The sequence below is a fragment of the Danio aesculapii genome, chromosome 11, assembly GCF_903798145.1.
Source record: "Danio aesculapii chromosome 11, fDanAes4.1, whole genome shotgun sequence".
NCBI classification, from domain to species: Eukaryota; Metazoa; Chordata; class Actinopteri; order Cypriniformes; family Danionidae; genus Danio; species Danio aesculapii.
In genome coordinates, this window is record NC_079445.1 from 31,670,533 (window position 1) to 31,685,754 (window position 15,222).

Here is a 15,222-nt window from a genome sequence, read left to right on the forward strand (position 1 = left end):
TTGTTTGCTCGTTAATACACCTGAACACAGCGCTAAAGTCCAGCATCTTCACGTTAGCACACTGTCTTGACTAGTGCGGTTGAATGACATTTGTCCTGGGAGCCCTGTACAAATGTGGCGGCGCTATTGACGCATGCTCGGGGTCCGGATGTGATATCTAGTGTATATATCTATGACAACACCCTAGCAACCACCTAGCAACTTCTTAGCAACCACTCAGGACACCTAGCAAAAAACTTGCTAATCCATACTATTAACATGCTAACATATATGTACTCATCTATGCCAACTGTTCAAACTTATTTCATTCATTCATTCATTCAATTTCTTTTCAGCTTAGTCCCTTTATTAATCAGGGGATCATATTAAATTAATCATATTAAACCACAACGGAATGAACCGCCAACTTATCCAGCATATGTTTTATGCAGCAGATGCCCTTCTAGCCACAACCCAGTACTGGGAAACACCCATACACTCTCATTCACACACACACACATACACTACGGCCAATTTAGCTTATCCAATTCACCTATACCACATGCTTGTTGGACTTGTGGGGGAAACCGGAGCACCCGAATGAAACCCAGGCCAACACTCAGGAAGACAATGCAAACTCCACACAGAAATGCCAACTGACCCAGCCGGGACTCAAACCAGTGAACTTATTACAAACTTTAAAGCTACTTCAAACTTTCCGACTTTCTCAAGCCACCATAAAGTTTGTCTACGAACTTTTAAAGTTTTAAATATGTGCTAGTTTTTGCAGTATGTTTCTTTTTAAAGTGTGATTCTGTTTGAAGTATCCTGCAGGACAAATATCACTCAGAGCTTACGAAAATATTTGTGCACCAGAGTGATTTTGAGTGTATTTTCCTACTTAACCATGCATGTCTGGTTAAAACCCCGCCAGCACCATTAAAGGAAGCTGTAATTAGTGGCTGAGTTTACGTCACCCCTCTCAGTTACTAAACATCACATTGGATCATGGCTGTTATCACAGATCAGTCAACAGCTTTAGAGGCAGAATTCCACAAATACCCAAACCGTCATGGAAACTAAGATTGGAAACCTGGTGACCTTTGCTCAATAGTATGACTTCTGAAAGTGTTAGAGATGCATAGGACAGCTGAGTGACAGCCCAGGAATGATTGAGAAAGAAAAGGTGCCTACTGTTAAGCATTTAAGATTTAGCCACACTTCTTGTGCAGATGGTGAGAAATAGCTCATATGTATGGTATGAAGATATGATAGGAGACAGTACTCTGTGAAAACGCAGCTGGAAGAATGTGCCCCTACTGGGGAAGGAATTGATCAAAAATAACTGCCTGAAAGTTGGTCATAAATAATAAAGAAACATAAAATCAGCAACAAATTCAGACTAAAGCAGGGGTGTCCAAACTACGGCCCGCAGGCCATCTGCGGCCCGCAATCAGTTTTGTGGCGACCCGCGAAGCTTTTTATAAATATTAATAGAATCTGGCCAACTATACAAAAATAAACGAAATTCAATAAATAACCACAGGGTGTCGCTATCACATGCCTTTAATTAGGCAGCAGTTCTTGTTATGATGTAAAACGAACCGACCAAACTGAAGGAAAAATAATTGATAATCACATTTTGGCAAGCCATGGCACAACCAAGAAAAAGGAAAATCAACAGTGAGTGCAGGAAATTTCAGTCACGTTTTCAGTATATATATATATATATATATATATATATATATATATATATATATATATATATATATATATATATATATATATATATATATATATATATGTGTGTGTGTATCTGTGTGATGTATGTAAAATTTGGCCCGGGACAACGTTTTTAAAAAAAATGTTTTTATTGCATCTGGCCCTCGGCCCAAAAAGTTTGGACACCCCTGGACTAAAGGCTTAAATATACTTACATTATAATGTGTACGCTAGGTTATGTTTGTGTCAACAGCCTGATTTTTCTAACCCCAAAGTGCATAAAGTGTGACAGAATTTAAAATGAACACAAGCTCAAACATTCATTCATTTTTTTGGCTTAGTCCCGAATTTATTCATCAGGGGTCGCCACAGCAGAATGAATCGCCAACTTATCCAGCACATGTTTGTACACAGCGGATGCTCGTGCAGCTGCAACCCAGGTAACACTTTATTTTGATGGTCCATTTGAGTATTAGTAGACTGTCTACTTAATAGCTGTTGTTACAGACATTCAACAGACATTTAACTGACTATTAGAAACTTTGCAAGTACATGTCAACTTACACTTACACTAACCCTAACCCCAACCTAACAGTCTACTTATAATCTAATGAGAATTAGTTGGCATGTAGATGTAATGTAACTGAAATTCAACAATTGGACCATCAAAATAAAGTGTGACCGCAACCCATCACTGGAAAACACCCATACACTCGTATTCACACACATACACTACGGACAATTTAGCTTACCCAATTCACCTATAGTGTATGTTTGTGGACTGTGGGGGAAACCGGAGCACCCGGAGGAAACCCACACCAACATGCAAACTCCCCACAGAAATGCCAATAGACCCAGCCGAGGCTCCAACCAGCGACCTTCTTGCTGTGAGGCGGCAACGATACCCACTGCACCACTGAGCCTCCCTAAGCTCAAACACTTTGAATTTATTTGCACTACTCAGTACACAGTGAATCTGTTCAAGTAAGTTGTTCAATTTGTTCAAGTTGTCACCAAGCATCAAGTGTTGATTGAGATTGAAATAAGGTTAAAGAAAATTTAAATTGAGATAATAAATATTGTTAAAGCAAGACTTGTGGCAGCTTTGGGAAATAACGCTCATAGTAGACATCACGGGAGGACTGATCGACTGATCGTGTAGACTGTTACCAATTACAAGTCAAGATTTTATCAAGAAAAAAATCACATAATCTGACATAGTGACTTTCATAACTGACAATAAAAATCATGTGATCTGACCGGGGCTTTACCTCATTATTAATTCATAATAAAGTAATGTTTAGTTTACATATTAATACATCATTATTCATGTACTGTTATTGTAAAGTGTTACCGCAATTGTTTTTAAATGCAGCCAACAAGCCATGTTGTCTGTGTCGACAGAGCCGGTTACATTGCTTTTTGGCTCTCTCAACAAATCCTCTATCACTAGCTCTGCAAACACACCTTTCCTGAAACTATGAGCTAACCAGACAAGAGGGAGATGACATCATTGCTCGCATATCCTGCCAACAGTTATATCTTCACAACTCAAAACAATCGCTGTGAAAATTCATCCAGGATTACATAACCAACAGAGATATGGTGTTGGTGTTCTGTGCACATTTTTATATTTTCAGTCTGCAAGTTGTTAGCGTTAAAGATTTACAGTCGTGACTCTTATGGTCTGAAATGATGATGAAATATCATGATATGCTTGAAGTGTTTGAAGAGTAATGATGCCTCAGTGGTGCCATTAGAGGTAACGCTTTGTTCTGCTTCACAGGAACCAGAAGACAGATGTGTCTTCTAAACGCCCGTCGACTTTACCCGCTGATACTTTAACCACATGCCCTGACTCACAGAACTTTGCTAGAAACGAGGGTCACAGCGTAATGGGAAAAGACGTCAAAGAGGAGCAAAACCGTCTCCGAGGATTTGAGGTTCGTCTCCAGAAATTTCTGTTAGAATGTGATTATAAATGTCCACTCGAGGCCACAAAGAAAAGTCGATAGGTCTGAGATTTCTCTTCAGTGAGACAGTCTTTTACACTGAGGCTTTGAACTTATCTAGCGTAATAAATGACCTTCTTTAGACAGTTATATTGCTTTGGTTTTTAGTTACAAAGTTAGGAAAAATGAAAAGTTAAAAACATGATTGCAAATCAGTGGAAATGTAATTGACCTTGTAGTAGTCCATCTATTAGCCCAATGACGAAACTAACAGCATGGTCGAAGGTTAAATGCATGTAAGTCTTTTCTAGTGCTTCTGAAAAGAATTTTGTTGTTTATTAGAATTTATTTATATTCGTTTTTTAGCTCCAAATTTAATCTGACTCCAATTTTAAGTGATCGTAAACTTTAGACTGTATTTCCAATTGTAAGAACGGATCACATTCATCATTTCTGACTTAATTTAGAGTTTTGATTTATATCTGATTCCTTACTCTTCAATTATACGTTCATTAGGGACCAAACGCCGCTCAGAGGTTTGTGTGTCTTCTCACGGACAGTATGGTGACATTCTGAAGTTAGTCAGAGGGTGCAGGATTAACTAATATTCAAATAGACTGGTTGCAAACTACTCACTCATCCTAAAAAAATAGTCAATTTAGCCAAGCCCATGCAACTTGCTAAAATCAGCGATTGTTGATTAAAGATCTACATGCTGTCATGCCAAAACGGCTCCATACAGTCAAATGTGCCTTAAAAATCGAAAGTCAAATCATGTAGAATCATAAAGTTAGCGCAGACTCCACTTAATCTACTGGATATAAAAAGATTTCAGGAGAATTCAGAATAAGTCAAAACTTAACATTTTTATTTGTCAGGTAAAAACAATCAGAAAGCCAATTCAGAGATGATACTGTAAAAATACAACATCCATTACTCAAAGATAAATCAAAAAGTTAGAGATGCATACCTGACCAGAGAAGTACGATGCAGCATAAATCTCAGAGATGCTGAGATTGTATTGTATTCTTAGAGATGCTATTGTTGTATTGCATATCAATTCTTATGGTCCTGTCTCATGAAATTCTAAAACAGTGCTCAGTGTCTGATATTCTGGAGAGATTTAGCCATTTTACAACCCTCCTCAAATCCAATAAAATACCTTTACTTATAGATAGTCATATTGTGATTTCTACAGAGGACTGTTTTTGCCTCAGAGTAAAATAACTATAAAGGCTATGATGATACTGAGGTGTTTTAAAGGGGACCTATTTTTCCCCTTTTTTGTGTCTGTAAAGTTTTAGCTCAAAATACCCATCAGATTATTTATTATACCTTTTTAAGTGTGGGAGATGTAAGCTGTTTAGACATTGTAGCTGTTTTTGTTGCCTGTGCCTTTAATGCAAATAAGCTAGTTCTCACATAGATAAACAGCACAGTGACAGACAAGAATGAAGCAGATCTCCCTTACTACAGAAAGAACTTTCCCAATGGTTATTTGAAATATTTGTTGTGAAGTTTATTCAAGCCTTTTTGCAACGATGAATCACACACAATGTGGTTATAAAGTTCCCCTGTGTGCACACGCACGCACACACACACACATTTAGCTTTGCACTGTTTTTGCCTGGCAAATGTGACAGGATAAACCTTAATATACTGCTGTATTGACATTCGTTATGTTACTGTACCAAATAAAGTTGGTGAGACTTTTATTTCAGTATGTTGATGTGCTTCCATCTGAAACTGAATATTGATTAGGGGGCAGGGCTTTTTTGCACATAATTCCCTTTTAGTAAACTAAGTAGGACATGGTTAAGAATATTGTGGCTGAAGCCATCAAATTGATGTCAACACAGAAGCATTGTCACTCAAAACGTGGAAGCAAATGATCCGAATTTGACTGAAGATTAGCAAAACAAACATTTTTTTCAGTGAGTAAACTTGCACAGATTAATTGCACCCAAAAAATGCCTGTGATATTGTAAATTATGTATTATTAAATGTAATTATTCCTGAACGTGTATTTCTTCAGTGCTCTCAAGGTCTGTGGGCTCATGGGACGTGGAGTCCAGTCGAGGAATGCTCTGAAGGCAGTCGAGGCTCATTGTCAGAGAGCAGCTGTTCCAAGCTGGACCATATTTCTGAAAAACAAGATAGGAAGAGGTGCAATTAGTGTTTTATTTCACAGTGAAATCTGAGGATGATTAATGAAGTAAATGATCTGTAAATACGTGAAGTCATTTCATACAGTGAATTTAAAGATGCAGTGTTTGATTAACAGCTTTTGTTTTCCCAGCTGTATCAGCCAGATGGCTCAGACAAGCTCTCAAGGATTTCTCGTACCCAGTAAGGAGTTGACAGCATCCACTGCAATGGTAATATACAGATTTCTCATGACAATACACCAAAGCCATATATGCGTGATCTCACTTCTCTCTTTTTATCCTATGTTGAAAATCAAATAAAGAACGAAGAGCATGACTGCTCAAAGCCAACACAAGACCACAAGATAGAGGAGCTCCTAAGCCAGGTGGAGGTCCTCTGGGATGCTCTCCAAAAGAAATATGGAGAAAACAATGAGAACGAACCAGCAAATAAAGAACAAACTGGATTTAAAGCCGCACATATGGTTTCAGAACTCACACTTTCTAACCATCCCCCAGAAAATGAAGAGGAAAGCGGCTCAGGAATGCTTGAGAAGTTTCTCGAACTTCTGGATCCCAGTGGTTATCACCAAATGAGTCAGGTTAACAAAAACTTATACTGCAGTTTTAGGAACATGTATTGATTTTATATGAAAACATGAAAATGAGAAAAGTAACATTCATACTGCCCATAACAACAAATACAAGAGCACTTATATTATTGTGAATCTGCTTTGTGGTTTAGGGTGTTCCTGAACTCTTGCATGGGGAAGAAACGGCTGAGGCTGCAGAAATGGCAGAAGATATATTGAGCCATCAGACTGATCAAGAATGTTTCCAGAAACAGGACCAGACCACTGATGAGCTACAAACATTGGTAAACTATTAATTTTCCTAATGTTACCTAATAATACAGATTTACAAAATTAAATTGTCAACAAAATACATGATGTTTTTTTTTGCCATTTAATTGTTTTAAAATCAAATCAAATGCCATTTAATTTTAAGGGTTATTGTTTTACAAATTATATTTTTATTATTATAGGCCATTACAGTAATCCACTCTGCTGGTGATAAAAGCATGAACGAGTTTCTCTTAAGTCACTGGAAACAAAGTCTTGAAAACACATCTTAATACTAGGAGTGAACAGTTCTTTGTGGCTACTTTTTGTCTTTATATTTTCAATAAAAGATCAATCTTTCCTCAGCTATCTACTCTAACACTGCGGACAAACCAGCACGTTTGTCGCTGTGCAGAGCTCAGTATGGACATCCTGGACACAGAAACAGATATGGCTATGCTTTGCGACTCTGAAATCAGTGGTCTGGAGGGGCTACAGGAGCAACAGGACGACCTAGAGGTCAGACAATGAAAACATGGATTTGCTAATTGAATGTATATAGTATAAATGACTATTTAAAAAATTTCAGTAAATCAACTTTAACTGCAATAGTTAAAGATGGACCCTGCTTCTTAAGAATTTAGGTTGTTAAAATTATACAGTATTAAATTATTCGTAAGGGATTTGTTGGTTAGAATTTGTCCAATCTGCCCTCTGCAATAAATTGAATTAGCCCCCATATCCACCTTTTTCCAAATGCAGCTTCCCAGGGAGCAAAGGATTCTGGCCCAGATTTGGCAAAAAAGCTGGCACAGCAAGCATTCACCTGGCACTGGCATACAGCATGTTGGCCAAACATGGCCCAGATTTCGCATAGGTGGCACCATCTTTAAAGTGTCACACAAGACTTGGGCCAGATATCAAATGTAGTATTTGGCCCAGATGTAAAAAAAAAATATGTGGGCCACGTAAGTTTGGCCTATCTTGACCCACTTTTAAAATACATTTAAATTATTTTTTAGTAAAGAAAAAATTCTACCAATTGGGTCGAGAAAACGGCCACGCTCCGAGAAAAAGCATGGCCATAAAGCGAAATGCTTCATCGGTTTATCAAACTCATTGCAGTCGTGACTCGTGACACACCAACATATCTGGCCCAGTTCAGGCCCAGTTATGGGTTATTAACTTGGTTGAAACTTGGCCCAGATATGGTCCATGTTTGGCCCTTGTATGAAAGCCAGAATTTGTCCAATCATGTACTGTAATTCACTGCGGCATGTGGGCCAAGCAAAGCTGATTGTGTGGGCCAGATCTGGGCCAGGGAAATTTTGTTATATGGGTTCTGTTTCAAGTTATGGGTGAGAAGTATGTTTGGTTTTGTACCCAGTTTTTATTTTACTTTACTGATTGTTTACAGTTTAACACTCCCATAATGTAAAGCATCATGGGCTAGAGGAAAAAAGTGATTAGCTGCTATATATTTGGTCACTAAATGTTTGTCATACTCATTAATAAATTCTTTGTCCCACAAAGGCTCATTATAATATCATTGAGGGAGAGGTAAAAGAGATGGAGAAATTAGCCAGCCAGCTACAAATTCTTCCCCCAGAGCAGAGAGACCCTCTCAGGGAAGAAGTTCAGGTGATACTGCAGGCTTGGGAGGAAGTAGGCCGCAACATGGCTGAGAACAGAGGACGCCTGGAGAAATTCCACCAGATTCAGGATTATTTCGAAAGCTATCTTGGCATGATGTAAGATAAAATCTATCTAATTTGAATATTGAATAGTTCATCTAAATGATCATCTAAATCATGACAAAAATTAAACTGCCATATAATTTGTAATGTTTTTAATTGTTATAATAGAAATTGTATTAGTTTTAATGGAAGGATCATTATCACTAAAAAGTGCCTTGTGATGTCCCACAAGAGTCAGTCCTTTATGAACATAATGTGAAATAATGAAACTCTGATGTTTTAATATAATTGGTTAAACCTTTACACACATGCAGGTAGAATTATGTTTTTGAAATATGTTTCTGTCTATTTTTGTTATATTCTTTCATTGAATGGATGTGATTTTGCCATGTCACACACATTGCTCAGTCAACTTCAATGAGCCTAAAAAGTAGGAAAATTAGATAAAATTAAAAAGATTTTAAAATATTCTTGTTATTTGATAAAATAAGTAATTTTGATGACTTTTATTTTGTTTTCATATTAATATTATTTTGCACGTGTCCTTGAAACTGCTGTCCACCATGTCATGATGTGGTAAATGCACCTTTAAGAAACCCTCTGATGTACTCATTGGCATCCCCATGCCCATTTTGCCTTTCTTCAGAAGAGGTTAAAACATCTGCTGTGCACACATTAAGTATCTACACTTATGTTTCCTATTTTTCCTCATATTGTGTTTGAAACTAAATGTTGTCAAGCTTCAAGCTCCACCCTGTAATATGGAAATATTAATTAGTATTAAAAATATATAGCTTTTAAACTGTGTACAAAGAGCTTGAATAGGGAAACACTTTACCAGCTGCAGGTACAACCTGTGTTAACCTGGCAAAATGTCCTCCCTGTCATTGACTACCCTGTCACAAATCCTTCTTTGACATATGCATTGTTATTGATTATTTATTTATTTATTTATTTATTCATTCATTCATTCATTTTCTTTTCGGCTTAGACCCTTTATTAATCTGGGGTCACCACAGCATAATGAACCGCCAACTTACCCAGCATATGTTTTACGCATTGGATACCCTTCCAGCTGCAACCCATCACTGGGAAACATCCATACACACTCATTCACACACATACCCAATTAACCTATACCACATGTATCTGGACTGTGGGGGAAACCGGAGCACCCGGAGGAAACCCTTGCCAACACTGGGAGAACATGCAAACTCCACACAGAAATGACAACTGACCCAGTAGAGGCTCGAACCAGGGACCTTCTTGCTGAGAGGGGAACGTGCTACCAACTGCGCCACCGTGTTTAATTATTTAATAAATTTTGTGGTTAATTAGTTAATGTTTTTATGTTACAACACTTAAACACACACTACAACAGTAAATGCAGTAGATGAGTGGACAATACAAACTTTTTGGCAAAATCTGTCTCAGTCTATATTAAGGATATATTTTTAAAGTCTATATAATGGAGCTCATTAACTGTTTGAAATAAAAATACCTGCCAATGTCCACCCTGTCATCCTGTTTTCCACCGTAATGTTCAACTTTTATGAAAATAAACAAATTTTATAAAAAAATAAAAATAAAACAAAAATTCTGTGGCCAATGAGGGCCAGTTAATATTGTTTGAAAGTTTGACAAAATATTTTAGATATTGGGTTTTATTTTGAATGGAACATGCAACGATTGCATATTTTATTGGGAAATAAATGTTTTGTCCATTATTTCATTATTATTAATAGACTTTTTTCATAGTCTGTAAAGTTGGGTTGGTAAAGGGACACATTACTCTTCTGTAAATATGCATTTTATAATCACACTGCAATTAAAATACACTGCTTTGTATTTGTCCATGACATGGTTGACACAATTTAAGGTTTGTTTGCTGTTTGTCTGCTTGCAGTTTATTTATAAAAAAGTGCTGGAGCTTGACCAATATTAATTTCTAACAGCCTTAGGTCTAATTAATACAACAACTATGTGGTTAAATCATAAAATTAAAACTTTTATTTGACAATTCTGACGTCTTTAAGGCACTTTATAGTGATAATGACCCAGAAACTCTAAGGGGTCTCTATGGGTATTTTTTATTGGCGGTATCGGTGGTATTGTAAAACCAGTGAATCCAAATGGAATAATTTCCAAAACACCTTAGACTGGTTTTGATGGATAGAATTTGATGGTTTTTAATGGTATTTGTAGTACCTTGTGATGGTTTCTGTTTTTTTTCAGCAGGGATTTGTTACTTTAGCAGGACATGTGTTCCTGTGTGTGGTTTTGTTAAATTGTTCTGTATTAGTTTAGGACTAATGTGATATTCTAATATGGGCTCTTTTTCTGTGTCCTTTAGTGCCTGGACAGAGAACACCAGATCTTGTATTCTTGCTGGCAGTTCTGCTTGGAGAGAGAGTGAAGTTGCAGAGATTGATCGCAGCATTGAAACAAAGCTGGCTGAGTTTAGCAGACTGGCTGCAGCTGGTCAACGGCTTATGCAAGATGAGAATCAGTTTAAAGACATTGTGAGTGTGTGATTGATTTACTCACAGTTGCCGCATAGTCATCTAAAAGCAATATCAGCTGTCTAAATATGCATCGTCCATCTGCAGAATGTTTGTTATGATGTTTTCTTTATTGTAATCTTCCTGTCTCTAGATCAAGGAGAGAACAGATGAGTTGCAAAGCATGCTGGGATGGATCCAGGTGAACTGGCACACTCAAAAAGAGCAGCTTGACCAGGATGAGAGAGGAGAGCAAACTAATGAACCTGTTCAACAGCAGGTTTCTAGATTTTTTGACATCATTTAAAAATTATATAATTTCAAGTAAATATAATAGATAATGTATAGTCATGTGATAACAATGTAAAAAAATCTATTAATTGATAATTGTCTGCAATTGTCTATATTATTCAATGGTGTTCAATTGTCTGTTTATTCTCATTTTCAAACTACATCACAGGACCTTGATTTATGGTCTAACAGCTTTTGATATTGAAAGTTTTTCTCTAAAGCTTAGCAAAGTGAAAAATAAATTGTTTAAGAAATATTTAATGAAAAAAAAAACAGGAAAACTTCTGACAGCTCAGCTACCATTTTTTACATGACCAACCCAGACAATATATTCCATCAAACTACTTATAAAATATCTATAAATGTCCTTTCATTAAACGTTAAAATCATTAAAAGAGAGCAGAGATCAAACCCCCATAATGCCGTTTGAAAGCAAAAATAAATGAAAAACACCTATAATTCACAAACTGTGGGACACTGTTAACTAACAAAAGTCTTGTCGTCGATCCTAGTTGTAAGAGCAACAAATAATAACTTGACTTCTAGTTGATCATTTGGAAAAGTGGCAGATGGTAGATTTTTCAGATGAATCATCTGTTGAGCTACATCCCAATCATCACAAATACTGCAGAAGAAACCTGGAACCCGCATGGACTCAAGATTCTCATAGAAATCAGTCAAGTTTGGTAAAGGAAAAATCATGGTTTGAAGTTACATTCAGTATGGGGGTGTTCGAGAGAGCTGCAGAGTGGATGGCAACATCAACAGCCTGAGGTATCAAGACGTTTGTGCTGCCCATTACATTACAAACCACAGGAGAGGGCAAATTCTTCAGCAGGATAGCGCTCCTACTCATACCTCAGCCTCCACATCAAAGTTCCTGAAAGCAAGGAATATCAAGGTGCTCCAGGATTAGCCAGCCTAGTCACCAGACTTATTGACCATGTCTAGGGTAAGATGAAGGAGGAGACATTGAAGATGAATCCAAAGAATCTTGATGAACTTTTGGAGTCCTGCAAGAATGCTTTCTTTGCTATTCCAGCTGACTTTGCTAATAAGTTATTTGAGTCATTGCAGAGATGTATAGATGCAGTCCTCCAAGCTCATGGGAGTCATACACCATATTAATTCTTCTTCCTCTGCACCATGACTTTATATTCTATACTGTACATTATTTCAGTTAAGTGACAAGACTTTAGTCTAAGCAAAGTCAGACCTTACTGTCCTAATTAAATAATTAAAGATCAAGGCATGATCATATTTTATTTTGGTAATATAAGCGTAATCTAGAGGCCTTTGCATTTCATATAAACCACTTCTGATACCAAATGATCAACTAGAAGTCAAGTTATTATTTGTTGCCCCTAAAACTTGGATAGATGACAAGACTATCAGGTAGTAATAGTCTAGTGTGTGTGTATATATATATATATATATATATATATATATATATATATATATATATATATATATATATATATATATATATATATATATATATATATATATATATATATATATATTACAGCAAAATTCTTTAACTGACCAATCAGAATCATGTATTTTTTTAATTGATGTGTGCAAAAAATCCCAATTATAAATGAAATGTTTTTGTCTTGAATAAATTCAAAATTTAAGAATTACAAATTAAGCTTTATATAGTTATTATTTAAAACAAATTAGAATTTATGTAAAATACTTTTATGTGTTTCTGTGTTTCCTTGTTTAGGCTATTCCTTTCAAAAATCCTGTCTGCTTTTTAAATGGAGAGGTCAAAGGAAGTACTATTGAAACACGGCCATCTCAAAACAACTTGGAGCAGCAGATTGGAAAGCATGATGCGTCCAGTGTGGTTAGTCAAGAGGCCTGTCTTTCAAAGACATCCCTAGGCTCAAGCATCTGTCTCATTTTGAGCTTTGATGAACAGTCTTCAGGCATCAACCAAGTGACAAAGCAATGGTCACCCAACAACAACAACGAAATACAGGAAGAGCAAACAAGCAGTGTCCAGACAGACATACATCAACCACAGGACAAAAACGCAATGCAAATACAACCGTTACAAGAATTGCTTCAGGCCAAATGGCTGAATGAATCAGTCATGACTAAAGAGACAAAACAAATGACATCTTGTGGGAATCCTGAGCAAAACAAAAACCAAGGGAAACCAGTCCGGTCACCAAGCAAACAGAAAACATTAAGACTAAGTAACACTGAATCATCATTTTGTAACCACCTAACAGAGAATTTGCAGTCCGTCATCCGATCTAATCTGCAGTTATCACCAGACACTGATCCCGTATCAGTCATACATCCAACCCAAAACCCTCAATCACCAAGCAACAACCAAGAATCTACTGGAAAATCTGCACACGACAATCTTGAAACAAACCAAAGTGACGAGCACCTGCGGCACGAAGTGGCAGCTGAAGTCACTCACAGAGTAAGTAAGACTTCAGAAAGTGTGTTAACTTCAGACACATTCCAATCTGAGCTCAAAGCTTGCACACAAACCAGACATGCATGTGCTTATTATTCTCCCTGCTCTGTACATCCTGTCCCATGTGGTAAAACAATGACCTCATGATTAATTTTCCATGGCGTGGCTTTGAAATGCCTCCTGGTGGTGTGCATCGAAATAATGCACTGTGAAGCCTACACATGCCATATAGGATTTATTAACTTGGCATGCAATCATATTAGTCATGCTATGGCTATTGCCATCACAGCTGTGTATGTACGCATTCAAGAGCCATACAATTTTTTTCGATTACAACTGCGTGTGGGCTGTTATCAACTGGAGCCTGTACCATGAAGCCGGATTAGCTGGCTAGCAAGTTAAGTTTGAGTTTAATTTTGCACCAACTGTTTAGTTTAGGTACCATGAAGGCATCTTGACTTCAATCACTCTTTGTTGCCATTGTAACATGACTTACCTGCTCAAGGGCAGGTTATGTTTTGGTTTAGCGATCACAATCTGGGACTCCACCAATCAACTGTGAGCAAAGTGACACATCTCTGATGCTACAAAAATGTTCCTTCAGGTCATTAAGGTCAAATTAAGATCACTATATGACTTATAAAAAGACAAAATTGTCTGACTTTAATGAAGATGATTTATTATCACTATTTTAAAAGATTTATGTAATTATTATATCTGTAATCCATAATTATAGTTTAATAAATATTGCTTTAGTTTAATCACATAAGAATTCACAGATTTATATTTATATAAATGTATACTTTAATCAAAAGATAAAGCTTTAAAAAGATTATATATGCACTCAAAAAAGACTTTCGCTGCTTGTTCAAATTACTTTTAGAATTTGAGCTGAAATGAGCTGAAATAACACAATTTTGCAGCTGTTTTGGGGCAACTTTATTGTTTTATGTTCAAACTACTTAAATTCGTTAACTTATGTTAAGACAGCATGAATGAATTGTGAGGAACCCTGCATTTTTTTACATTGTGAGCTTATATTTTTGACTCTCTTTTTACCTACAAATTACAGTATGAACTATTCAAATTAACTTTAAAACTTCACTCGCACTAATAAAGCGAGCTGTTTTCTTTTAGATATTCTGTTTCATGGATTCCTCTTTTCACACACTGCCTTTAGCTTAGTCCCTGATGGTCACCACAGTGGAATGAAATCTTCTTTTCTCCCTGCTGAATTAATGTTTTATACATAGAAGTCAGAATTATTAGAGTTGTTAGGCCCCCTGTTTATTTTTTCCACAATTTTTGTTTAACAGGGAGAAGATCTAAACATAATAGTTTTAATAACTGATTTCTAATAACTGATTTATTTTATCTTTGCCATGATGACAGTAAATAATATTTTACTAGATATTTTTCAAGACACTTTTATACAGTTTAAAGTGACATTTAATGGCTTAACTAGGTTAATTAGGTTAACTAGGCAGGATAGGGTAATTAGGCAAGTTATTGTACAACAATGGTTTGTTCTGTAGACTATCGAAAAAATATAGCTTAAAGGGGCTAATAATTTTGACCTTAAAATGGTTTTAAAAAAATTAAAAACTGCTTTTATTCTAGCCAAAATAAAACAAATAAGACTTTCTCCAGA

General features: G+C 36.4%; 1 protein-coding gene across 1 annotated transcript in view; it reads left to right on the forward strand.

Moving 5' to 3' along the window:
* The window catches only part of si:dkey-238i5.2 (uncharacterized), a 36,974-nt gene that overhangs the window by 15,589 nt on the left and 6,163 nt on the right, over nucleotides 1-15,222 (forward strand). Inside the window, exons 7-16 of the mRNA XM_056468160.1 lie at nucleotides 3,488-3,644; nucleotides 5,689-5,819; nucleotides 5,953-6,031; nucleotides 6,124-6,402; nucleotides 6,546-6,677; nucleotides 7,009-7,161; nucleotides 8,176-8,393; nucleotides 10,693-10,861; nucleotides 10,995-11,120; nucleotides 12,861-13,574. Of these exons, the coding sequence (XP_056324135.1) occupies nucleotides 3,488-3,644; nucleotides 5,689-5,819; nucleotides 5,953-6,031; nucleotides 6,124-6,402; nucleotides 6,546-6,677; nucleotides 7,009-7,161; nucleotides 8,176-8,393; nucleotides 10,693-10,861; nucleotides 10,995-11,120; nucleotides 12,861-13,574 (2,158 nt within the window). The remainder of the gene's footprint in view (nucleotides 1-3,487; nucleotides 3,645-5,688; nucleotides 5,820-5,952; nucleotides 6,032-6,123; nucleotides 6,403-6,545; nucleotides 6,678-7,008; nucleotides 7,162-8,175; nucleotides 8,394-10,692; nucleotides 10,862-10,994; nucleotides 11,121-12,860; nucleotides 13,575-15,222) is intronic.